A 25,940-nucleotide genomic window follows, 5' to 3' on the forward strand; every position below is an offset into this window, starting at 1 on the left:
ATTGGGATAGTCCCAGCCTCAACTACCTCCTCTGGCAGCTTGTTCCATACACCGTTACCCCTCAGATTCCTATGAATTATTTTCCCCTTCACCTTGAACCTATGTCCTCTGGTCCCCGATAATGAGCTTTCAGTTATTACGTTCTGAAGAACTCAGTCATTGCTTTCCCGATTCTAGAAAATCGGGGATTTTAAATACGGTCACGGAAGTTGACAAATGAACCCCCCACCTTGAAACAAACTGAGGGTATTGTGGATTTCTCTAAAATAAATGGGGTGTGGTGGCACAGCGGTAGAGTTGCTGCCTTACAGCGCCGGACACCCGGGTTCGATCCAGACTACGGGGGCTGTCTGTATGGGGTTTGTACGTTCTCCCAGTGACCTGTGTGGGTTTTCTCCGAGATCTTCAGTTTCCTCCCACACTCCAAAGATGTACAGGTCTGTAGGTTAATTGGCTCGGTATCAGTGTAATTTGTCTCTAGTGTGTGTAGGATAGTGTTCTGCAGAAACCGCTGGTGGGCACGGATTGTACACGGATCTGCAGGGCCTGTTTCTGCACTGTATCTCTAAACCAAACTAACATCAGCGAGACGGCAGATGCGATTATTTATAAGGCATAGGGATCCAGTTCAAGGCATTCCAAAGAAAAATGAAAGTTTGCCACAAGGCAAAGTCCTGCCATTCAGGACATGTTTGGACCAATCTCCAAACCATTCGGTTCGACATTTTCTGATCCTCAGATCCTTCCTACCAAAAAGGTAAGAGTTGTACTCCTAATTAAGGCAGAGGGGTGTGGTTGGATTGTATCTAAGGGCAAAGGTTTGGTGAATTAAAGATTAGTCTGATACCACTCGAGATTAAAGTGTTCAATCAAACCATTAAAGAAACTGGATCAAGGTGAACCAAAACATAAATGTCAGAATATTCCATGGAAAAAAAGTGCTCAGACTTGTAGGTATAGTCAATGTTGTTTTTCTTTTTGATGACTTTTGTGATGTGACTCATGTCTGGGGGATCACTACAATTATAAGAAAACCCAGCAGCTTCTGAAAACCTGAAACCTGGTGCAATGCATGGAAACCTTAGCAGGTCAGGCAGAATCTGCAGAGATTGCTAAAGTTTAATTCCCCTTCCCATGCTGACCTTTCAGTCCTAGTCCTCATCCATTGTCAGTGTGAAGCCAATCACAAATTGGAGGAACAGCATCTCATATTTCACTTGGGCAGCTTACAGCCCAGTGGTATGAATATTGGCTCCTCCAACTTCAAGTAACCCCTTCACTCCCTCTCCCGCCATCCCTCCCCCACCCAAGTCGCACCAGCTTCCCGTTCTCACCTAGCAAACAGCTAACAATGGCCGGTTTCCTTTATTATCGTTACTTTTTCACGTATATTTCATTAATTTGGTCTATATCTCTCTACATCACTGTCCATATCACTCGCTTCCCTTTCCCCTGACTCGTCTGAAGAAGTGGTACAAGAAAATAACTGCAGATGCTGGTACAAATCGAAGGTATTTATTCACAACATGCTGGAGTAACTCAGCAGGTCAGGCAGCATCTCAGGAGAGAAGGAATGGGTGACGTTTCGGGTCGAGACCCTTCATCAGTCTGAAGAAGAGTCTCGACCCAAAACGTCACCCATTCCTTCTCTCCTGAGATGCTGAGATACTCCAGCATTTTGTGAATAAATACCTTCGGTCTGAAGAAGTGGCTCGACTCGAAACGTTACCCATTCCTTCTGTCCAGAGATGCTGCCTGTCCCGATGAGTTACTCCAACATTTTGTGTCTATCTGTGGAGCGAGAACATTTTGGTGCCAACAATGGGTTGTAGACCCAAAACACTGGCTGCTTCTCTTTCCACAGATCCCGCATGGTTTAACGAATTTCCCAGCATGTGGTGTTTTATATCACTATGAATAGTTGCTTCTAAAAAGAAAACCTGGGTGACGAGACATTTTATGGCATATGTATCCTCCAGTGGGAAATTAAGCTGTTACTTTTGCCTTTGATTATCCATTCGTAGCCAATGCAGGAAAAATATCTAATATCTAGAGAGGATACAATGACCTCTACAGTATCGACTTAACAGATAAAGGTCTGCTTGCAAAGTAATTTCAGGCAGAGGACATCAAAGACCTGAAGAATAAAGAGTTTGTGATAATAAAGCAACACAAACATGAAAAATATGTTTATCACCAACATTTGGTCTTTTATTATTATTTATACCTGTGGAGTTGCTTTTTTTTCTCCAATGCTATACAAAAACCTAATACAAGTTTGTACATGTTCAGATTACCACATAACAACCAATTACTGTATGTCCCACAAACCATTGTCAAGTCCTAATGATACATGCATGTAAGTTTATCTACATACCAATACATAATTTACTGTTTTCTGCTTCATTCCAATGCTTCGGTTGACAATCTGCCAACCCTCATGTCTTGCCAAGTGTATAAGGCAGAGGTAAATGCAAAATCCCAAGTGACAATAATATTTGGGTTCCATTGAACCAACCCCCCCAACCCAAGTGAACAACAAAAGGCCCATTCCAAGTCACAATGAAATGTATTGCTTAGAATTAATGGAAACTGGTGCAGAATCCATGGAGGAGATTGCATCAACCCTGGCCACGTTCAAACTGTGACGTCGCTTAACCCCTCCCCCTCTCAAAAGACTTTCAAAAGCACAAATAAATACCTAGTTCACAGTCACCATTTTGGTTTATAAATTAATACAGTCACATTTGTGCTACACCAGGCTAGCTAGAACATTGTATCTTTTTTTTTTTAAATTGGCTACAAGAATACAGAATATTTAAATGAGGTGTTCATACATTTAATCTCCACCAACAAACTGGTGAATTAATGCTTCTTTACGTTTTTTGTTTAAAACCAGGATAGGGGCACAATGGAAAGCACACAGTACAAAGTCAGTTAAATATATATATGTGTTTATATATAAAAAACCTACAGTAAATACGAGCAGGAAGGTCACAAACAGAAGTGGAACGTCATAACTTGTGCCCAAGTCACGGGACACTACGGGCCCAGGTGGCACACTGATACACTACAATGGCCTTGCTGGGTCTTGTCGCACAGATAATGGAGGCACGGCCTATTCAGCGTGGAGTAGAGTGTCATAGCATTTCTCTTTGCACAGCAGCGAGCAGAAACAAGTCTCGATTCAAATGACAAAGACGGAGAAAAGCACGCAGACTACAGGAAGACAACAAAAAGAAGTGTGGGGTGGGCAGGTGGGGGGGAAGGAGATGCAGCCAGCACTGGTCTTTCCATAGACTGTAAGTAAGAGCACGTGTGGGACTGGGGCGGTGGGAGGGAAGTTCTCCCAGCCGAGGGCCAAGGACACAGAAGCAGACTTCACGATCAAAAAAGGCACTTGTGTTCCTGACACTGGTGAGGAAGAGATTGGGTTGAGACATCACAGTATTGCAATGGTAGGTCAGTGGGTTCTTCAAATCTTAAAATTTGTCGTCTTGGGAGACATTGCTAAACGAGAGCAGGGCCGATTGTTTTGAAAACATTGTAGGAACACACCTCACGCACTCTGCAGTTCTCACCGCGGCCGGCCAACAGCCGCCGCACATTTAAACTTCATTTCAAACCAAGCCCCACTGCAGAGCTCAAAACTAACCTTTGCAGTTTGACATCGCGGGGGTGCTTGCCGAAACAGACCCTCGCTCCAGGTGCCGCCTTTTAAAGAGGACATGCAAGAGGCTTACTCAACAAATCTTATCCAAAAAACACATACCCCCTCCCCATCCCACCAACCCTCCTAATACATGCTGTTGTCTGTTTTTTTCACACACACACACGCGCGCACCCCAAAATGCAAATTTGTTACCTAACAAAAATAAATTGGTACGGAATTCCAAGGGGTTTTTTTTTTTGGAAAATTAAAACTTGTACCATTGGGCTAAAGCAATAACACTTGCATTGGGTTAAGCAGAGTGGGAATTCTTCTGACAATGCCAAGGCCTGCAGTACACTAATCATCTTTTTTCCCCAGGACTAAGTCAATGGCCATCCACCTGGACTGCACTGTACTGAAGTCAGAAAAAAGCTTCCATCTACTGGTAAGTCCGAGATGTGGTTTGCAGAAAGCAATGAGAGAGATATTGGATCTTGCAGTTTATCTACAGTCTACGTCAGTTAGTACTGTACCACCAGCGAACGTACCTCTAAAATGATCTGGCTCAGTTCTGTCTGAAAAAAATAATTACCAATAAAACAAAAAGAGGGTGTTTATATTTTGCCTCACTGTGTAGATTCCACGCCCCTCCCTTCCCAAAACAGCGGGGCGAAGGTGACCCAAGTTACCGGCACCTTCCCCGCCCACATCTGCAACTTAAACCCTTTCCAGTCTGAAACCAGGCATCGGGAAAGAGGCTGCAGGACAAACAACACCCACTGCCTTTGTCTCCAAAGTCAACCGTTTCCACAGGGTCAACAGACACGTCACAGCCGGGGGGAGGGGAGGGGGGGGGGGTGTGTGCAGTCAACACTGGACAAACCTGCTCGAACGAAAGCTACCTGTTGTCACGCTGTCAATAGTTGTGCAAAATGTCAAAAACTAAATGCTTCCAGAGTGTTGGTGAACAATGCTACATACAGTATTATGGGTTTTGTTTTTTTTAGTTTTTTTAAAGACTTCATTTCTTTCCTTTCTGATAAAAGTATTGACCGCCCTCCTTTTTCAGAGGGGCAAGGGAGGCTTTTTTTTTTTTAAAGCTATAGCTACCTTTGCGCGGAAAAAAAAACAGTGCAACCATGGCAACAAGCAGCTTTACGGCACAGCTTTTATCATCAAGAGGAAAGGCATTCTCATGTTCGGACATGCCGAGTCTTCGCCAATCTCCATCATGATTGGCCATTTTGTAAGGCAGCCATTTGTTGTTACTGCAGACACGCCAACCACTGTTTGTTAGATCCACTTAATCATGTGACTTTACTTTCCCCCAACTTAAACAGCAGACAGCGTTCGTGTTTTGTGGTAACTAAATGTTTGTTTTTTTTCAGATGTACAGTCCTGATTTCAGGAGACCACACTTTAAACTCTCTTTTCTTTTCTTTTCTTTTCTTTCTCACTCTCTCTCTCTCTCTCTCCCCATCTTCTGTATATTCCACTTGCAACCACTAGAAGTTTGCTCAGAGTACATTTTGGTCGCCGAAATCGAAAACAGTCCTGCTCTTTACGCCCCTTGCCAAGGTAGGTCTATGCCACGACAAATTCAGACTTGATATCAGCTTTGACTTCAGGCTTCCACACAGCGTCCTCAAAGTCCAAGTCTAGGCTGCCATCGCTCGACACGCTGCTGTTGCTGTTTGTCCGGCTGGACTTGCGCTTTGGCAGCCACTGGTAGGGTGCCCTGGCGTCCCTCCGAGCCTTCCTGCGCATCCTCTTCTGTTGCATCAGCAGCTGCAGGCGCTCCACCTTGCAACGAGTCGCACGGTTCTCCGTCTGTCGCAGTCGGTCGCCTGCAACGAAAGAAAGTCGCTCGTCAAATCAACCGTCGAGTGCGCAAACAAACACTTCTCACAACTTCTCACACCCGCGGGTTACATTACGTTCAAATATCTCCGTTGCTTAGCCTTGAATTCAGAAACAAGGTGACCTTCATATAAATCTAATGACCACTTGCAGAGTCGGAGAGTGATACAGCGAGGAAACAGGCCCTTCGGCCCAACACCGGCCAACATGTCCCAGCTGCACCAGTCCCGCCTGCCTGCGTTTGGCCCATATCCCTCCAAACCCGTCCTATCCACTTATTATTGGAATTAGCCAGCTATGTAGGAAAATAACTGCAGATGCTGGTACAAATCGAAGGTATCTCAAAATGCTGGAGTAACTCAGCAGGTCAGGCAGCATCTTTAGTCTGAAGGGTGTCGACCCTAAACGTCACCCATTCCCTCTCTCCTAGATGCTGCCTGACCTGCTGAGTTACTCCAGCATTTTGTGATACCTTGGAATTAACCAGGTCTCTTACAAAACACCGGCTCGTCAGAATTGCAATTCACAGGACAAAATCACTATACTACAGTTTTTGTTAAAATCATTATTACACTATCAGTATGCTTTGGACTTGGCTGTAATATGGACTAAAAAGCATTGCATTTACCGGCCACTGCTACTTCGATGGCTGTTGCTAAACACACGGCCTCCATAGCCGGGAAGGGCAAGGAACTACAATATTCAGCAGCTGCTGAATAAAATGCACCCCATCCCGACTTGTATTGCTGCCCCTTCACTGCCACTGGGTAGAAATCCTGACCCCTCCCCCCCCCCCCCACTCCAATAGCACCATGGGAGAACCTTCACCAGAGGACAACAAAGACTCAAGGCAGCCACCCATCACTACCTTTTCAAGGGCAATTCAAAGGGGCCAGTAAATGTGGTTTTCATATAAACATAATAAAACACAAACTGTTGTTTTTAGGTATAGATTTATCATTGTTGCATGTACTGAGGAACAGTGAAAGCCCTATTTTGGGGTACTACCCAAACAGACCAGATAATAGCACACGAGTCAAACTCAAAGTTCGAGCAAAAGGGGAAGAAACAGAGTGCAGAGTTTTGTTTCTTAGTTCACAGCCCAGAACCTTCGGATGGTCTCGATTTTGCTGACTTGCTGCTAACGATCGGGCTGCTTTTCAGTATTGACCTTTAATCTCAGTGGAATATATTGGACCCAACTAACTCAAAAAGGGTTAAAAGCCGGCTGTAAATGAGGGCGAATTAGTCATTGAAAAACCAAGTCTTTTCAAAAGATCTTGCTACACCCCACTGAATGGAATTAAATAATGCCAGTACATTAGACACGATCAATCCAACATTAGAAACTCATGGGAATTGTATTGATTAAACATCAGTGCGAGTGCATTCATTCATTACCATGGGAACAGAGAGCTAAAGGTTATCCCTGTGGCTCCTATAGATCTTTCTTTCATAAGTTAATGGAAATTCAAAGAGCCCACAGCACCTTGATGCTTCTCGATGTTTAGTTATGCTTTTAGTTGGTTAGCAGGACGTCAGATCATAATACCCATTTCTAAATGGTTGCAAGTTTTAGCAGCGAGAAGTGACATTATATAAACATTGCATTCGTTTTCTATTGACTTTGAGAAAAAAGTCATTAAAAAACTAATTTCGGGAAGCTTTTACAAAACATTGCGAAGTTTCTTTGTTGAATTATTCCGGTCTAATTACTGATCAACCAACCCTGGTCTTCTGCAATGATTCAGCTGGTACATCTGCTAAACCTCAGAGGTCCAACCAAAGGTCTTGAGTTAGCCAATCGGGGTCGAGACCAACGATGCCCATGCAGGTGAAGACCAACCAATTGTTCTATTCGAGAGCAGGATCCACAATTTCATTCCCCACCCAAGTCGCACTAGCTTCTCGTTTTCACCTAACAGACAGCGGACAATGGCCCGTTTCCTTTATCATTGCTACTTTCTTTCCATATCTTTCATTCATTGTTCTTTATTGCTCTTCACCATCATCTATATCCCTTGTTCCTAACAAGGGTCTCGACCCGAAAGTCACCCTTTCCTTCTCTCCAGAGATGCCGCCAGTCCCGCTAAGTTACTCCAGCTTTCTGTGTCTATTCCACTCTAAGAAGCAGCGTTTGCAACAGCCACACAACCCCAGCCACGAGACCTGCCAATGGCTATTACAGTGGAGCGCCAAGCACATGTCCAAAATGGGGGAACAAGATATGAACGGGATCGCCACATGGGAACCATGCCTCACTGGAATCAAACACCAGTGGTTGCTGCTCCCCCACAATTAAACAGAACAACCAACAGCAAAGTGTAATCTAATATTTCATTTTTGTTCCTCCAGGCGAGCTGATACAAGACCTGGAGGGGTGGGCCTGCCGTTCGTCTGGTATAATTTACAAATGTAAGATTTTAAATTGACGTCTCGCGCTCAGTCCTCATCTCGATCTGTAAAATGTCACAAGCTGCACCATTTTAAACCGGCTTTTCGCAATTTAGCCATGAATGGCAGATGGACAGAGAAAGATTGAGATGATTAAATTTCAGTAGCTTATGAAAAAACATCCATTCCCCTTTGTCAACGTCCGTGCAGTCAACAGGACATTATTATTCTCATTCAGGGCTGCACCTCACTCACATTGTCATTCCGGGAGAGCCTTGAAGTTTATTTGAAAGAAATGAAGCAGACCAGACCATCCCCTGAAGCTACCAACTCATTGTGTAATATTTGGTTGTTTGCATAATGACAAAACCACCTCACAAAATGGCCACCCATCCACAAGCCGATGTTACTAGACTATCAGAACCATGCCTTTATATAGTAAAACAAAACATATGATGAAAGAATGGATCGTCTGGGCTTATATTCACTGAAATTTAGGATGAGAGTGGATCTTATAGAAGCAGATAAAATTGTTAAGGGATCAGACAGGCTAGATGCAGGAAAAATGGTCCCGATGTTGGGGGAGTCCAGAACCAGGGGTCGCAGGGGTAGGCCATTTAGGACTGAGATGAGGAGAATCTTTTTCACCCAGAGAGTTGTGAATCTGTGGAATTCTCTGCCATAGAAAGCAGTGGAGGTCAATTCTGGGTGTTTTCAAGAGAGAGTTAGATATAGCTCTTGGGGTTAACGGAATCAAGGGACATGGGGGGAAAGCAGGAACGGGGTACTGATTTTGGATGATCAGCCATTTGAATGGCAGTCCTGGCTCAAAGGGCCAAATGACCTACTCCTGCACCTTTTTTCTATGTTTCTATCTGCTCTACATCCCACACCACATTACAATCTTTGACGATCAAAAACATGCAGATGCGTCACCTCAAAGAGAAATACCGAGATAAAACCTTGAGGAAACAGCTAACGTTTCAGGTGCAGAACCCCGTTCTGACAAAAGAGTCATTGAATAGACATAGGGCCTACTTTTCTTTCCATAAATGAAACTGTACTTTGAGACTGAAACAGAGTAGTTTTGATTTGCTGCCATTTTGCAAATGCCGCAACCAATTAATGGGTATCAAGAGCCAATCAGCATCCAAGTTGCGCATTTTTGAGTTTTGGCTAAACAAAAAAAAATTAACTGTAGTTTTAGTTAAGAAAATTGTGTCACCTCATGTGTCACATGATCTCTTGCATCCAGCTGAAGATATGACCTTCATTTACGTACGCCATACAGGGTGACTGTGGGGCAGCATCCCAAGGTTTGCCAGGAAAACTGGATGAACAAAATGTTCAGCCAAGTTCACCAGAGAAACCTCAAAGTAGTGCTCCAGGCTCCGAACCTCCCATCCCGGGCCACAGAGTGCATGAACGCTAAATTATGCGCAGCCACCATTTCCTCCAGAGAAGAAAATGTCTATTGAAGTATTGTTAAAAAGGAAACTTCCTTTCGGGCCACCGCAGGTTTATAAATACCTGCCAGTGCACAACTGAATCCAACACCTGACAACAGGATCCTAGAGTCTGTCAGCGATCCACATGGTACTCTGGACATTTCCCAATCACAAGCAGTGGCCAAATAAATCCCCAACAATGGTTTTTTTTTAAACATCAGAAGGCATGGGGGGGGGGGAAGGTCTTCTCAATTAGTACAAGACCCAATATGCCTGCCCATGAATATATGAATGCTGGCGAGGGTGAAATGGGAAGGAAGTTATCGGTGGTAATTAGGCCTTTGTTACATTTTTGTCCTCTACCAAGTACATCTCTTGCTAAAAACGCACAAAATATCCAAGGGGGGTTCTGCGTAGTTACAAGTTACACCAAAAACCGGTTGAAGTCAACAGGTGTTAGATGGTGGCTGTACCTGGACTGAAGCTACGAGGGGGAAACCACAAGGGAGTGCAGGGCTGAGCGGAAGGCAGAGGCTGTGCACTTCCTGCCACAGCCACCTACAACCTCCTCCACCCCCGCACCCCACCCTGCGCGCTACCTTCCCCAACGCCTCCGCCCGCCTGCGTGGGCGGAATGAATGCAATACCAATGAGCCCATCCCCTGCAGGCTCTCCACATCCGGCATTAACAATCCAATGAATAGTGCTTCATTGTTTCCCACCATCCCACCATGCACGACTTTACGTGCACACAAATAAAAACCGCTGGCACGAGAAATGCAAACTAGAGACTAAATTAATTGCATTTTAAAGTGCAGGTAATAATCTTTCTACTGGACGAATTTCATGCAAATAACCCGATTCCTTTTCTTGCAAAAGGGGCTACTTTCTCTTCCTTATTCTATTATTACAGTCCTTCAAGTTTGAGCAAGGTGCCTGCAGCTTCCAAACAGACCAGTACAGTGCAGGGAGGGACTGCCAGATGCTGGTTTACACCGAAGAGGCACAAAATGCTGGAGTAACTCAGCGGGTCAGTAGAACTCAGTGGGTCTGTAGAAAAAAGTATGGGTGATTTTGCGGGTCAGAACCCTTCTTCAGACTCGAGACACCTTCCTTTTCTCCAGAGATGCTGCCTGACCCGCTGAGTTACTCCAGCATTTTGTATCTCTCGACCAGTCCAGTGCCCACGATGGACACAAAAAAGCTGGAGTAACTCAGCGGGACAGGCAGCATCTCTGGAGAGAAGGAATGGGTGACGTTTCGGGCCGAGACCCTTCTTCAGACAAAAATCACCCTACAAACAGCTTCCAATGGCCCGTTTCCTTTACCTTCATTACTTTTTTGCACATCTTTCATTCACTGTTCTTTATCTCTCCACGTCACCGTCTATATCTCTCGTTTCCCTTAACCCTAACCAGTCTGAAGAGAGGTCTCAACCCGAAACCCACAGCTCTCAAATCCTACCCACACTAAGGACAATTTACAGAGGCCAATTAACCTACAAACCTGTACGTCTTTGGGGTGTGGGAGGAGAGCAGAGCTCCCGGAGAAAACCTATGCAGGTCATGGGGAGAACGTACAAACTCCATACAGACAGCACCCGTAGTCAGGATTGAACCCGGGTCTCTGGTGCCATAAGGTATCAACTCCACCTTTGCTGCCAATTGCAGCAAAGCGAGATATATATCCCACTTTATTGAGGCAGATTGGTGTGTGTATTCTTAGGGTGTGGCATCTGGGACCATTACAAGCTTTTTCAATAATTATTAATCTATTTCCAGTGGTACATCGCTCTCCAATTGTTAAGACGTAAATAAACACCAAATCAATCTTTTGTCTGGTTGTGGAGCAAGGGCAGAAAGGGAAGCCACTGTTCATTGCACCTGGAGCAGACAATACTCGTTAAATAGAGGAAGTGGTGTCAAGGTCACACACAGGCACTTGTTTCTTTTAAATACACAAAAAGGTTGTGCAAGAAGGAAGAAGTTGGCAGAACGCTCCAGCGGCTCGAGATCACAAAAAAATGGATTCAAGGAAAATGGTGGATTTGGTTTAAATTAAACATAGTTAGAAGGCAGGATAGAAAGCTGAAAAGATGCAAGGATCAGAGCAGGTCGAGAGAGAGGAGAGATAGCAAGGGGGGAGAGAGGGGGAGGAGAGATGGCAAGAGAGAGAGAGAGGGGGAGGAGAGATGGCAAGGGTGAGAGGGGGGGGTGAGAGGGGGAGGAGAGATGGCAAGGGAGAGAGGGGGAGGAGAGATGGCAAGGGTGAGAGGGGGAGGAGAGATGGCAAGGGTGAGAGGGGGAGGAGAGATGGCAAGGGTGAGAGGGGGAAGAGAGATGGCAAGAGAGAGAGAGGGCAAGGGGAGGAGGAAAAATGAGAGGAGAACAAGGGAGGGAGAGAGAGGAGAGAGGGAGGAGAGATGGCGAGAGAGAGAGAGCGAGAGATAGAGATAGAGAGAAAGATCATCCTGAAAGACAACCGGATTCTTTGTATTTAATTCAAGACTAGGAGAGGAATCAACAGAATCTTCTTCAAATGCATCAACACCATTCAGTTCTTGCACAATTTTGAGCATTCTGGTGAGCAATGGACTGTTGAGCACGAGACAAGCTACCGGGTGGAGATTTGTTTTTTGGACCCAGTTTTAATATTGATGTAAATGGATCTTCATTCCGGATCAGGAGAGATGGAGAAGCCGGCAACACTGGAAGCTACGTAGGAAGTGGGGAGCAATCAAAAGTTACAGAGCGGCTTCCATGGAAGTGCCTTCTTGCCCGCCATATACAAACAACGCCGACAAGTACAACACTCGAGAGCCGGCACCAAAAGAGAGCTGAGACGGTGGTCGGAGCATGAACTGACTTGAGATTCGAGCCACAAAGTGGAGAAAATCCAATGAATGCGCTTTGATACCAAGAAATAATTAGGCTCAGAATTCTTTCTATAAATAAAGAGGGGAAAACAGTGCATGGCTGTGACTACACTCCTGCTTTGACTGCAAAAGCATCATTGTAAACTATTTCAAGGGGATTTAAATTATTCATGGCCATGTGTGCCACAGTCAATGGCCTCTGCTGCAATTTCCTCATTCCCTTCCAAGCAGCTGACCTCAACTACTACAATGTCAGCTATCTCAACGTTTGTCTGAATAGTGCACGCTTTGTTTGGGTCTTTAAATAGCAAGAGAGAGAGAAAAAACAAAACAAAAGGCTCCTCATAGAAGAGGGTGGGGGGGGGAGGGGGGAGGAAATCCAACAAATTCTCTTTCATAAATTTCCGTATTTATTCTCCACGGTTTGCACTGAATGAAGCATGAAGTCAGCGAAACACATTAAGAGGCCCTCTTTCTCACTTTATGTGACAGATGTTTCGAAAAGCTGATAATTACAGTTGTAGAGCAGAGAAGCCTTCGCAAGCTGCTTATAAGCCTTTGAATAAAAATAAAAACAGCCCAGGTACAGACAGATCCAATTTACAGCCAAAGTAATGCTACTGCGTTCCCAAGGTGCCCATCCCAGCTAAGTCCTGCCGCCCCCAGGTGACGACTGTTCTATTCGGTCTGACTTTATCAACAGCTGTTGCAGCACAAGAAACCCATTATTGGCTAGCGCTCTCTGCTTCATGGTAAGAATGCTCCAAAATGAAAACCATCAAGCAAAGAACATTAGCATGGACACCGTTGTGCACTGGGCGGCACAGCGGTGAGGTTGCGGCCTTACAGCGCCAGAGACCCGGGTTGGATCCTGACTGTGGGCGCTGCCAGTGCAGGGATTTTGTACGTTCTCCGCGTGACCTCTTGGTTTTTTCCCCCCAGGTGCTCTAGTTTGCTCCCGTGCTCTAAAGACGTACAGGTTGGTAGGTTAATTGGCTTGGGTGAAATTGTAAATTGTCCCGAGGGTAGAGGATCGTGCTAATCGCTGGCCAGCACTGACTCGGTGGGCCGAAGGGCCTGTTTCCACACTGTATCTCTAACGTCTAAAAACATCCTGCTCTCAAATGCATTATGCCCCCGTCGAGCCACTTTAACATTTAAAGTGACTGTCTATATTCAGTGCCAACAATCCCACGACCATCGCTACTAAACCCAGTCCCCCCTCAGTCCTTTAGCCACATGACATAGATGAGGTCCTTCTCCACTACCTCAGCCTGTAACCTTCTCTTCACTCCATCTTCAGAATAAATATCAGCAGCTATTAACACTGCTGGGGCCGATTATATTTCCCCCCCGTTCTGTGTCCCCCTTGGACACATAGTTGCCGCAGTAACTATCAGTAGTGCATGCACTGGCCAAGATTCATTGTCAGTATGCAAGAGAGGGGAAAGATTACTGAACCAGGTGCTGAACACAGACCAAACCTCAAGCTTCTCTCAATTTGGCTCAATGCCTAATGGGGAAGCCATTTACAGCCAGTCCTACTTGCTCGATGAAAAATCATACAGCAAGGACTGGGGAAAAGCTTCCTTTTTGTTTGGATAGAATTTACATTCTGCTTGTCTGCTCTTCCCCACTTCTCTGACGGTGAAATCTGTTTATACGATGACCATGAACATCAAACTTTCCAATCTTAAAATGTCCTCAAATGAAGGAGTAGGAATTCTCAAACCAGCGCTGGATTTAGGATGGTGGGAAAAGAAAGCCTTTGCCTTCCGGGGAATGAGTAATTCGTCGCCGACTCAAGATCAGGAAAGATGGAAAGAGGTCCCGTGCTTTTCCAATAATGATCAATTCCTCGATTCCTGCTGGAAACACTTTTGCACATCAACTCTCGACCAAAAGGGGCTTTCAAAATGCAATGGTACGTGCAGAAAAGTGGAACCGCAGATGCTGGTTTACAAATGGAGGGAAAAAAAAACCCAATGTGCTGGAGTAACTCAACTGCTGTCTCACCCGCTGAGTTACCCCAGCACTTTGCGTCTTTATTTTCCTTCAGCGATCCTATATGGTTCAATGGCCAAAGGAAAGGCTACTACTCCTGGATGAATCGTACAGCCAAACAGGGGGGTAGGGGGAGAGACCGGGGAGTTTAACATTAAGAGTTTACCATTACCCACACACCTAAAGCAATTTGGACTTCGAAAATAGCGTCAAAACCTGGTGACCTCTTGCATTTTGTCTCAGCGGACTATTTCTATACACTTTGTACTTAATCTAAACTTGCACTTATGCACGATACTTTACTGAACTATATGCAAAAAAAATTCACTGTAGCTCAGTACATGCGACAATAAACCATTGAACCACGCACACTGAATAATGGTCACGTGTACAAACAGTAGGAAAACACAACGGAAAAGCTCAGGTCTCTACGTTGAAGAACAGTGGGAAGTGGGGACTAACAAAAGATAATCAGCATTGAAGAAAAAGGGAAATATTAAATTTGCATATTCCAGTTATGTGCGTTCTCCATTGCAAAGTGAGTACATCCCTCAAATACTTAGCTGGTGCTCTGTGAGGTCAAACTCATGAAAGTCACTATACAAACACAATAGTTTCACCAGCTTTGCTGCAAGCAAGTGAATTGACCAAGGCAGCGTGCAGGACGATTTGGTGCACAGGACGCCAGGTTTGGAGGAAGCATCTTTTTTGTCTTGTTTGAGTTTTAGTTTGTTCCGAGTTTGAAAGAAGGGCCTCGACCCTAAACGTCACCCGTTCCTTTTCTCCAGAGACGCTGCGTGACCTGGAGTCACTGTAATGTTTCTGTGCCTCCCCCCCCCCGAGCCACCCCCCCACAGCCCACCCAGCGGGCGACTTACCACTTGATCTGCACATCCTGATCTGGCTCTGGACGAGGGAGTGCAGTGGCTGCTGGGCCGTGTCTTCGGAGGTAGTTTTGTTGGAGCAGGCCGGGGACGGTGGAGAAGGCGAAGGCGAGGGGGGACTGGGGGCGCACTGCGTCTGGCAGCGCAGCTGGGCCAGGGACTGCGGCATCCCCTGGTAGTGACGGGTGGCGCTCAGCAGGTCGTTCAGGATCTGCAGGATGGTGGTGATGTCACGGCGGGGCCTTCCGGTGCTGTCCTGGCAGTTTGGGTGCAAAGTGCCTGATATAAAGAGGGGATTACGTTTAGTTTAGTTTATAGAGATACAGCGCGGAAACAGGCCCTTCGGCCCACCGAGTCTGCACCGACCCCCGCACAGACATTTCCCCCTCTGACCCCCATTCGTCTGCCTTCTCCCCATGACCTTTGATGCCATTACCAATCAAGGTTAGCATACTGAGGAAATTGGCAGAAGGCCCCAAAAATGCTCTCTTTTTACTTTAGACGACACAGCGCGGAAACAGGTCCTTCGGCCCATTGAGTCCGCGCCAAACAGCGATCGTCCCGTACCCACCAGCCTATCCTGCACACTGGGGACAATTTTACCAAGGCCAATTAACCTACAAACCTGTACTTCTTTGGAGTGCGGGAGGTAATCGGAGCACCCGGAGAAAACCCACATGTCTTCACCGGGAGAACGTACAAAGTCCGTACAGACAGCAGCCGTGGTCAGGATCGAACCTGGGTCTCTGGAGCTATAAGGCAGCAACACTACTGCTGCACCACTGTGCCGCCCCAAAGGAGGCTAAACCAGAGCTCCTTCCTGCCACTGCTCTGAGGGACTTGCTGAATTCCAATGGCCAGAGACACCAGGCTTGCAAGATCTGGGGAGATGTCCAAGAGCGGGAACAGACAAGCAACAAAATTGCAGCGCAGAGGGGAGAGGAAAAAAAAAAAAAGGTTTTCGAACCCTTTCTGTTGCCGACCCGCCTCTCCATTTGACAACTTTAATGCACTTTCGCCACTGAAAAGGATTTGAACAAAAGCAGTGTGCTTTGAATTACCTGAGAAGGTTCCAGAGAAAACCCCCGGGGCGTGGTTGACAAAGCTCTCGATGATGGCACCTGGTTTCCGAGACTTGCCCGAAGCAGTGGGACTAGTGTTTCTTGTACTGCAGTCACCCTGAGAAAGGAGGTATTCAATGTCAACATTGTCCAGATAAGAGAACTAATAACACACACTCAGCATGAACGCAGGCAGTGCACCATCTATTGTTCCTCCCTGCATTGTTTCATAATTCCACAAAGTAACTTCCCATATCATGCAGAGTCTTTTGCCCAGACTAGAGAAATCAAGAACCAGGGGACATATGTTTAAGGTGGGAGTGGAAAGATTAAATAGGAAACAGAGGGGAAACTATATTCTCCCCCCTCCCCTCCCACACACACAAATGGGGGGAGAATATAGGGAACAAGTTGCCAGAGGAGATAGTCGAGAGGCAGGTACTACTACAACATTTAAAAGACACTTCAATAGGTAAATGGAGAGGGGAACGATATGGGCCAAACAAGGGCAGGAAGCATTAATGTTATGGAGCATCTTGGTCAGCATGTGCAAGTTGGGCTGAAGGGCCTGTTTCCATGCTGAACGACTATTTACAGAATGATGAGCTGAAAGGAAATGAAACATTTCCACGTTGCTGGTCGGCGATTTGCTGAAATCGCTGGTCGGCATGGACTCGGCGGGCCGAAGGGCCTGCTTCCACGCTGCATCTCTAAATTAATGTATTGATGGAGCCAACATCCAACGGGGAATTCGCGTTTGTGATCCCTCGCTCTGCAAACTTTCTTGTTCTGTGGCCTGCACGGTTACTGATACCGTGCCTCTAATGGAATGCAAGACAGGAAGCCTGGAGAACACAAGACCCACAGATAAGCTGACCGATGGTATGTGTCCTTTCGTCTTGCTGAAGGGAGCATTTCCTGTCCCGGCTACAATGTGGACGATTGTACTGCTCTACCTAACCCAGCGGCCGGCACCTTTGCCTCCTGATAGTTTCGGACCGTCTCAAGTACACAATGGTTAATTGGACCGATTAACAGGGCAGGCCTACGCTAATGCAAACTATACATCACCAGTTGAAGCAATTCCATTCTCTCATAGACCCATTGGAGCTGGTCATTATAGCTAATCGGAGACAACTCAGCTCCATAATAAATTATCTTAATTTCAACTCAGTTAATGCTTTTGGCAGGCAAAGCTTAAAGGTAGCTGACAAATCCCGAAGGACACCACAGCCAAGAAGCTGGCTATCAGCAAAAAGCATCAATTAAAAAACATTTTGCCTCTCCGCTTGCATTCTGAAGAGGGGGTAAACGTAGCCGTAGCAGGACTTTTGCTTATATTTCCTTTTAAGATCAATGCATTAAAAGGTGAACAGTTATCAAACACTCAGGTCCAATGCATTAATATCAGCCAGTTATTTGACGCATAATGTTAATACATAGCTACACATTTGAAATGAAAAGCTAAGGCAGTGTGCAGACATGAATTTTGATTTACAGTTAACAATGTTGCTGAATTTCCCCTCTGATTTTCTATTGGAGTACCAGATTCTCTATTAATAAGGGTAGCCTATTCTCCCAACCCTCCAACCTCTGCATCAACCAACACCTCTCAGAAGAGACGAGGAGATGCCTCTGTTGGCCCCCACAAGAATGTCGACCATTCTTGATGCCTGCATTTTTGTGGACAACTGACTGAAGGACTGGCACAGTTCAGGTTAATGCTCCATCGTCAATGTACGGTGTCTACACACGCGAATCTTCCATAGGACTTGGTTGGATATGGGCCAAATGAGCCTAGGTTAGATGGGGGATCTTGGTTGACACGGATGAATTGGGCCTCAGAGCCCATTTCCGTGCTGTATGACCCTATAAATGTGCCGGGCAGCCCAGTGGTCGCTGCCTCACAGCGCCAGAGACACAGTTTTGATCCCGGCTACGGGTGCTGCCTGTATGGAGTTTGTACGTTCTCCCCGAGACCCAAGTGGGTTTTCTCCAGGATTTCAGGTTTCCTGCCACACTCCAAAGACGTACAGGTTTGTAGGTTAATAGGCTTGGCATAACAGTAGATCGTCCCTAGTGTGTCTAGGACAGTGTAAGTGTGCGGGGATTGCTGGTCGGCACAAACTCGATGGGCCGAAGGGGCAGTTTCCACAGTTCTCTAAACTAAACCAAACTCGGTCTCACCTACTAAACAGCTAACAATGGCCTGTTTCCTTTATTATGGTGAATTTTTTTCCACATCTTTCTGTGATTTGTCACTGTCTATATCTCTCGTTTCCCCTTCCCCTGACTCTCAGTCTGAGGAAAGGCCTCGACCCGAAAAACGTCACCCATTCCTTCTCTCCAGAGCTGCTGCCTGTCCCGCTGAGTTACTGCAGCTTTTAGTGTCTATCTAAACTCAACAAGTGCACAGTGGGAAACGCAAGCATTGAGCCTCGGTGCAGGATTACTGTACCTCAGTACAAGAGGAGGCAGCGATGTTGTGGCTGCCCGTCGACGCGTTGGCCCCGTGTGAGCGGAAGGATCCGGCGGTGACCGATGGCGGGCGAGCGGGGCTGAAGCAGGTGGCGGTGGTGGCGGGGGGAGGGGGTTTGGGGGCCGGAGTGGCCATCGCTGGCTGGCAGGCCGCTAGGTGGTTACAGTTCGAGGCTCCCACCGTTTGCCTGTGAAGTCCTTGAGTGTTGGCAAAGCCGGGCGCTGCCGCTGGGGCTGCCGCTGGGGCTCCCGCTGCCCCTCCGCTGCTGCTGCTCTCCCGGCTGGCAATGACGTGCCGGTGCTGGAGCTGGCTGCCCGCCTGCTGCGCTGCCAACTGCAGCTGAACAAACATCATGTGGTCGCCAACCCGCAGGGCAAGGGTCAGAGGCGACCGTCCCGACAGAAAGTCATTGACCTGGAAGGGAGAGAAAGAGCAGGCACATTTAAAGCTCCGTAACCTTCTCTTGTGCGCTTACAAAACAAAAAGTCTCGAAAATACAATGGAGTTCGACCCAAGTGTTGGCACGGTGGAGTTGCTGCCTTACAGCGAATGCAGTGCCGGAGACTCAGGTTCGATCCTGACTACGGGCGCCGTCTGTACGTTCTCCCCGTGACCTGCGTGGGTTTTCTCCGAGATCTCCGGTTTCCTCCCACGCTCCAAAGACGTGCAGGTTTGTAGGTTAATTGACTGGGTAAATGTAAAAATTGTCCCTAGTGGGTGGAGGATAGTGTTAATGTGCGGGGATCGCTGGGCGGCGCGGACTCGGTGGGCCGAAGGGCCTGTTTCCGCGCTGTATCTCTAAATCCAAGTGTTCAGTTTAGTGGTAAAGCGTGGAAACAGGCCCTTCAGCCCACACCGACCAACAATCACCCAACCACTCACCCAGCTCTATCCTACGCACGAGGGACAATTTAGAGATGCCAATTAACCTACAAACCTGCATGCCCTTGGAATGTGTGAAGAAACGTGAGCACCTGGAAAACCCACGTGTTCATAGGGAGAAGTTTGCAGATAACTTTTATTGCAAGACCAGATTTGAACGAGCTCAATTGGTCTTGTGGACTTAAGCTTTTAAATGAATTGCTTCACGAGATGGTATTTTACGAGTCATAAAAGCATTTCCTAACTCTGTTAAAATAGTATACAAAACTCTTGCAAGACGGTACACAAATATTTTTTTAAAGTGCAGAATACAGCACAAAGTACAGCCGCACTTCCGGTAATAATACATCAAGGCGGCAATAATCTAACTGCCAGCTTCACAAAGGAGTCCCACTGCAAGGAGTCTAAAGGCTACACTAAAGTGGCAATCCTTTACTGAGCTGGTGAAGCAAATCAATGAAGCTCAAGGTTCATGGCAATAAACAAATTATTCTTGCATCGGTTTCGAAGATAATTGACGAAGATGACACGTTAAACCTTAAAATGTGCGCGCCGCACCTTTTCCACCCTCACTCGCTCCTAAAGCTCCAAATTGCGCACACATTTAATATTCAAGGAGCTGCCCCAGTCCTTGATGTACAAATCCAAAAGTGCTTCAAGTCCCCCCACTGACTGGCTGCAGAATCAGCTACATTTCTGTCCTTGGCACTATTGAATGAACGCAGAGAAATCTCTACCTCAGAAAAGTTCAAATTAGGACCGCTGATTTAAAAATTAAAAAAAATTAAGGTTATGTGGGGGGGGGGGGGGGGGTACCTTTGACTTTCACAAACCTTTGGCAGCTCTCCTGAAGGGAGCCACTTCACGTTAAGAGTGTAGTGGCAAAGGGCAGTGGTTTCTATGCCGTGCCATTAGCCGCTCAGACAGAACACTCAGCCACAGAACAAAGGGAAGCCAAACGAACTACGCCCGGTCTTCGAGTGACATCCAGAACGCTCAGAGGATATTTCTCCCTTGGGGAATCTAAAACCATGGGACATTGTCTCGGGATAAGGGGCTGTTTTTGTTTAAGACAGCGGAGGAGGAGGAGGAGGAATTTCTTAGGCGACCACAGATATCCAGAAATCTCTGCACCGAGTCATTGATTATTCAAGGCCAAGATAGGGTGATCTTTTATCTGGAGGGAGGTCATGGGTCACAGGCATGAAAATGGAGTAAGAGGCCAGTCAGATCAGCAAGGATCTTAATTCAATGGCAGACCTGGCTCGAGGGGCAAAGTGACCCATTTCCTTTCCTCATGCTCGGATGGAGAAAAGCTTCCCTTAAAGATCAGCGAACAGTAACCAAGAACTAACCTTTCCCTCCCCTCACACCACAGTAACGTCTCTCATCCACTGGACCAGTTAACCCAAGACCTAACATTGGAAGCAATTTATTTTCTTTCTTTTAAAAAAAAAACCCAGATTAGCCAAGTAATGCGTCTTACAAGATTGGGACTGATGAGAGCAAATCTATCCCGACATCAAGTGGTAACAAAGGGTGCCTTTTAATCCTCATTTAATTTTCTGCTTCAGGGAAACAGCCACGCGGATTTGCATCCTTCTGTGGCTTTCTGTTCTTCAGCTCTGCCTAATATTCATGACGGTAATTAAATCTCTATACTTTAATGTCAAAATCGCTTGCGTGCTGCCGCCTAGCATATACGGCCCATACTCAGGGGAGTTAAAAGGCGGGCATAGCTGTTTTATACATCTGCGCTTCGTGTCTATTTAAATTACCCAATGCCTGGCTGCAGCTAGCTTGCAGCAGCTCAGTGCCGAAGCTACACTGACCACCGACAGGTCGGGGATGACGATGAGCTCATTTAGCTGATAGACCCAGTCGCGTCGCCACTTATTTACACTAGTTGTGCATATTTACATGTCTAATTTGGAATTGTAGTCACGTGCCGAGGAGAACTGCAGGATATAAATGGGGGTCGAAGTGGCTGGGGGAGGGGTGCATTCTGCAACAGATTGAATGGTCTGGTTTGTGCCCACGTCGGTACAGTCTGCACACAAGGAGCTTTCAATGAGGACCGACCACCGGTCTCAAGAGATAATGCCAAATGGCTCTGTGCGTATACAAAAGGGTTCTTTTCCACTGCGACTGCCTTTCTAAGAGTCCTTAACCCCCCCTCTCCACACCACTTCTACGACTGCCCTGCATTCAGTGCGTGTGTGCGCACACAACAGCTGCACTCCGTCCGGTATGGCCCCTGGTTTAAGCTCCAATGATAACGGCTGAGCTGGCAGGGAATCTAAAGAATTTCCACCGTCTGATGGCAATTCATCTCCATCTTGCAAGCCCGGTCACCTGATTGTTAGGTGGGGGGGGGGGAAGCAGATGGCCGAAAAATCAGATACATAATCTGCTCTGCCAGAGCAAACTCTCAGCGTTTTGTCAGGCATCCAAAGATGATGAGGCCCAATGCAGGTGTACATCCAAGACCTTCACCAGAGGAGAGGCACGGCTTCAAAGCACATTCCTTTCTCCCTTTGTGGAGGAGGGCCGAGTGAATTCAAGGGCTGGATTCAACATTTGGAAGTAAAACAATGATCTCTGCAAGAGCCTGGACTACTTCCAAAAAGACATTCTGAAAATACCAAGTTTATAGGAAGGGGCGAAGCTGGAAGGAATGATACTAGTGATTAATCTTCGTTCAGTATTATTTTTTTTTTTTAAAGCCTTAATGCTCAGATCCTGGTTTGCCGATATTCAGTTGAGTTTATTGTCATGCGTACCGACCGAGGTACAGTGAGAAGCTTTTGTTGCGTGCTAACCAGTCAGTGGAAAGACAATACATGATTACTAATCGAGCCATTTACAGTGTATAGATGCATAAGGGAATAACGTTTAGTGCAAGGTAAAGCCAGCAAAGTCTCAGTCTGCATTCTCTTCTATATTTGTGTTTTGGAGGAAAAATTCATAAGACCCTGACATTCCCTCTCAGATTATTCATATAACCACTTTCCAGAAACACTAGCATTGGGGCAGAAGAGAAAATAGTCTTCCCATCTCTTAGCAAACACGCCAACGTTAAATTAAACTTCATCATCATGCTATTCAACCAACTGGGCAGATTTTATTCACAACTAGCTCTCAAAGTTATGCAGTTCCAGAAAGAGCAACAAATAGGTTTTCTTCCACAAATTCTCTTCCGACAAGCCCAATATGGGAAGCCAGTCTTTTCTCTCCACCAAGGCCTTTAGTAGTGAACTCACTGCATCTTGAATTGTGTGCACAATTAACATCCAACCAAAGAGTGCATGTAACTTTCTGTTCTAACCCAACATTGTACTTCCAGCATTGGAGAAAGAGTTCCCCAAAACATGATTAGTACAAGCCCAATAAATAAATAGTCATTTTAACTTCTGCTTTGAAACGGTTCCTCTTCATTAAAAGGTGAGTGAGCATCTGGCTATTTTTGGACATAATTCTGGTAATGAATAAAAAGCGTATTTTGCTTTTACTCCATTTAAGGTGGTGAAGTACATCTTTGCCTCCACCTGACACAAGTCAAACTCCTCCATCCACAATGATTAAACAATAATATCATCAGTGACGTCGCACGGTGGTTGAGCGAGGACACATAAGATCGGAAAACACTTTCATAATCTTTCACCAACAAACAAAGTGACAAGCCATGACATATTATACAATCATATTTAAACAGATATCTAATAAGCAAGAGAATAAGGAAAAGGGACAAAGTTATTGAAAGGGGTTATGGACCTACTGATGTCCTTGTGCAGTGACACAATCGCTGTGGATTATCAGGAACAAATCGAGTGAGCCAGACTGAATGGGGTGTTCCACTGATCGCTGCACTCTGCATGCAGAACTTAAAAAGGTTTGTGAAACCTAGTGCAACAATGCAAATGGGCATCTAGTGGGCAGTGCTGGAACACAAAAAGGTGCTCACTCTTTTAAGGGCAAATACCTTTTATTTTCTTAGCTCTCTCAAGTCGGTATAAACCGTCTAGAAAATAGCCGAGGAAAAAAGAATATGCAGGTATCTTGATCAATGAAGAACACTAACCCTGCCTTTAGAGTTCAACTTTCCCACCTACTTCAGGAACAGTAACATTTGGTGGAGCTGGCACCACCAAAACAGGCACCGATTGAATTGCAAGTGCCTTTACTCAAAATATTTCATTTTAATTCCACGTTCGCAAAGGGCTGCTGAGCCCAAGTGACCCGACCTTGACTAAACTCAGTCATTCAGTCTCTGCAGCTAAATCAAAATCCGCATCTCATCTGCTCAATGTAAAAGTCCCAAGTGATTCGCGGCTCGCTCTTTCTTTCCTTTCCCCTTCCTTATTCCACCCTCCCCCTTCATCGCCCAGCAGGGGCAGGAGGAAGCCTTCTTAGAATTCTAAGCATACTGCAAATCTTAAGTACCCTAGGATGTATTGATTAAGTACCAGAGCTATACGAAATACAAATCCCAGCCGACAAGGAACAGGACCCGGCCCCATCCCCTCCCCACGCACATCTTTGAAAGTCATCCTCCCCTTTTCAACCTACCAGCTGCCAAAGACTAAGTGGAGTCTCTTTGAAGCTGAAGATACAGACTTTCACCCTCCAGCACCTTTCCTTTTTTAGAAGCCGTGCAGTAACGCATGCACACAGACACACAAATCCATCATAAGCAACGACAAGCAGCAGCTAACTATTTGGTAAAGACAACAATCAATTTCTAATTGGTAGCAGGTCCATACTAAAGAATATTTTCCTTATTTCAAGCATATAATCGGAAATTAAAAAAAATTCTAAAGCACTTGAAAATAAATAAATAATTACTTTTGTGGATCTTTCGTGTTAGGGTCATTCTAGCTCCATACTACAATATGCAAGTAGGCACATTATAGCATATATATTATAGCATAATATGCAAGTAGCCACATATATCAATATTCTATCCATAACCACCCCAACTCTAGAACTGAATGAACAAATGGCACATTCTTTACTAAAAGAAGCAAAATGCACTTTATCACAATAGGTGTGAATGCAGGAGCTGCACATTTAAGAGAGAGATTTTTCTGCCTTAGTCAATTTATTTTTTATTTGTTAGCTGCAGCCTAGATTCCCCATCTCCCTTTAACTGCAAATTGCTTCAAAAGGTGATCAAATTGAAAAAAGCTGAGAGGCGTTTCCTTGTCGTCACCACACGACAGGCCCGCTCAAGTCCAGACGTTGAAAATGCAATGCTGACAGATCCATTTAGAGGTCCCCACAGTTCACAGAAACTCATTTGCAGCCATGTATTGCAATATTCATCTGTATGCAACTGCGCAGCACGCCTCAGACCAACGCAGCTCCAAGTGCTAAAGTCTATCTACCTTCGGCACACTATCAATTTACAAATCATATTAGTTTTCCTTCCCAGCTCGCGAAACACGAACCATGAAAGAGTTGGGCGTCACACGCACTTTGTAACCCGAAACCATAATAAAGAACCAGCCTACCCTGGCGCATTTCAAAGATTTAGAAAATAACTAAAATGGCAACACACGTTCCAAAGCTCTTATAACCTCAAAGGGGCAGGTTGCTGTTCTCATTTCTTGATCAATTTCTTGGAACCCTTATCACCATGCCCACTCATTCTTTCCAGCTGCATTTGTGCAACAAAAAAAAAACACAAAACCGCAGCAACAGCCAGTGTTAATTGGATCTCGGAGGTGGTCCCCTGCAATCTACTCAGTCACGACCAAAAATCCACTTCACTCATAAAAGAGGTGAGGTGTCAGAGTCCCAGGCATCACGACTGCAGATCCTCCATCCGCCTCAGATGCAAAGACATCAGGCGTTACACTCGCCCACGCACAATTAAAAAAACAAAAGAGCTTCACATGCACCTCTCTCACCACCGTACGTAGATACCTTTCTAAAGTCTAAAAATGCCTCGCCACAAAGGCCCCTCAGCTGCAAGGACACAATGCCGTTTCAATGGCCCCTGCAAGAGCCGTGGAGTGGTGAATGGGCTTGTCTTAGTGGTGGGGGGGGGGGGATGTTAATTCAGTTAAAATGTATAGCACCCACCGTGTATTAAAACAGTTTACAGAGAGTGCACGATGGAGTGGACATGAAAAGAATAAAAGGACACTCAAAACGGAGCTCTGTTCTGTATAATACACACTAATTAGCAAATGAGACAAAGGTGGCTGTTCCAAAGGCTTACTCTGAACTGGAAGATGGAGCAAAATAAAGGGCCGGGGCATGGAGATCTAACAGTGTGTGACAGTGGGTCCTCATGTCTGCTGTTCAGTTTGACACTCTTTTAAACCAGGTCAGGACTTCAGTATCAGGTTTAAGATCAGCTTTGTATTTAGCAAAGAAATATCAATGCGCTCTTC

At 45.9% G+C, this 25,940-nt stretch overlaps 1 protein-coding gene and 1 long non-coding RNA gene across 4 annotated transcripts in view; one reads left to right on the forward strand and one right to left on the reverse strand.

Moving 5' to 3' along the window:
- Positions 1 to 8,002, forward strand: part of LOC144607453 (uncharacterized) — a 47,996-nt gene extending 39,994 nt beyond the window's left edge. Inside the window, exons 3-4 of one of the 2 annotated variants that reach the window (XR_013549102.1) lie at positions 4,031 to 4,097; positions 7,868 to 8,002. This is a non-coding gene — a long non-coding RNA (uncharacterized LOC144607453). Of the gene's footprint in view, positions 1 to 4,030; positions 4,098 to 5,040; positions 5,284 to 7,867 lie in introns of those variants that run through there. The other variant, XR_013549101.1, reaches the window with a different exon arrangement.
- Positions 2,200 to 25,940, reverse strand: part of midn (midnolin) — a 32,973-nt gene continuing 9,232 nt past the window's right edge. For both annotated transcript variants that reach the window (XM_078424316.1, XM_078424317.1), the window contains exons 5-8: positions 18,637 to 19,071; positions 16,179 to 16,296; positions 15,112 to 15,396; positions 2,200 to 5,499 (exon numbers count right to left, since the gene is read on the reverse strand). In XM_078424316.1, coding sequence (XP_078280442.1) covers positions 5,237 to 5,499; positions 15,112 to 15,396; positions 16,179 to 16,296; positions 18,637 to 19,071 — 1,101 coding nt within the window. In that variant the 3' untranslated portion in view covers positions 2,200 to 5,236. The remainder of the gene's footprint in view (positions 5,500 to 15,111; positions 15,397 to 16,178; positions 16,297 to 18,636; positions 19,072 to 25,940) is intronic.

This window comes from Rhinoraja longicauda, chromosome 28, assembly GCF_053455715.1.
Source record: "Rhinoraja longicauda isolate Sanriku21f chromosome 28, sRhiLon1.1, whole genome shotgun sequence".
Classification (NCBI taxonomy): domain Eukaryota; kingdom Metazoa; phylum Chordata; class Chondrichthyes; order Rajiformes; family Arhynchobatidae; genus Rhinoraja; species Rhinoraja longicauda.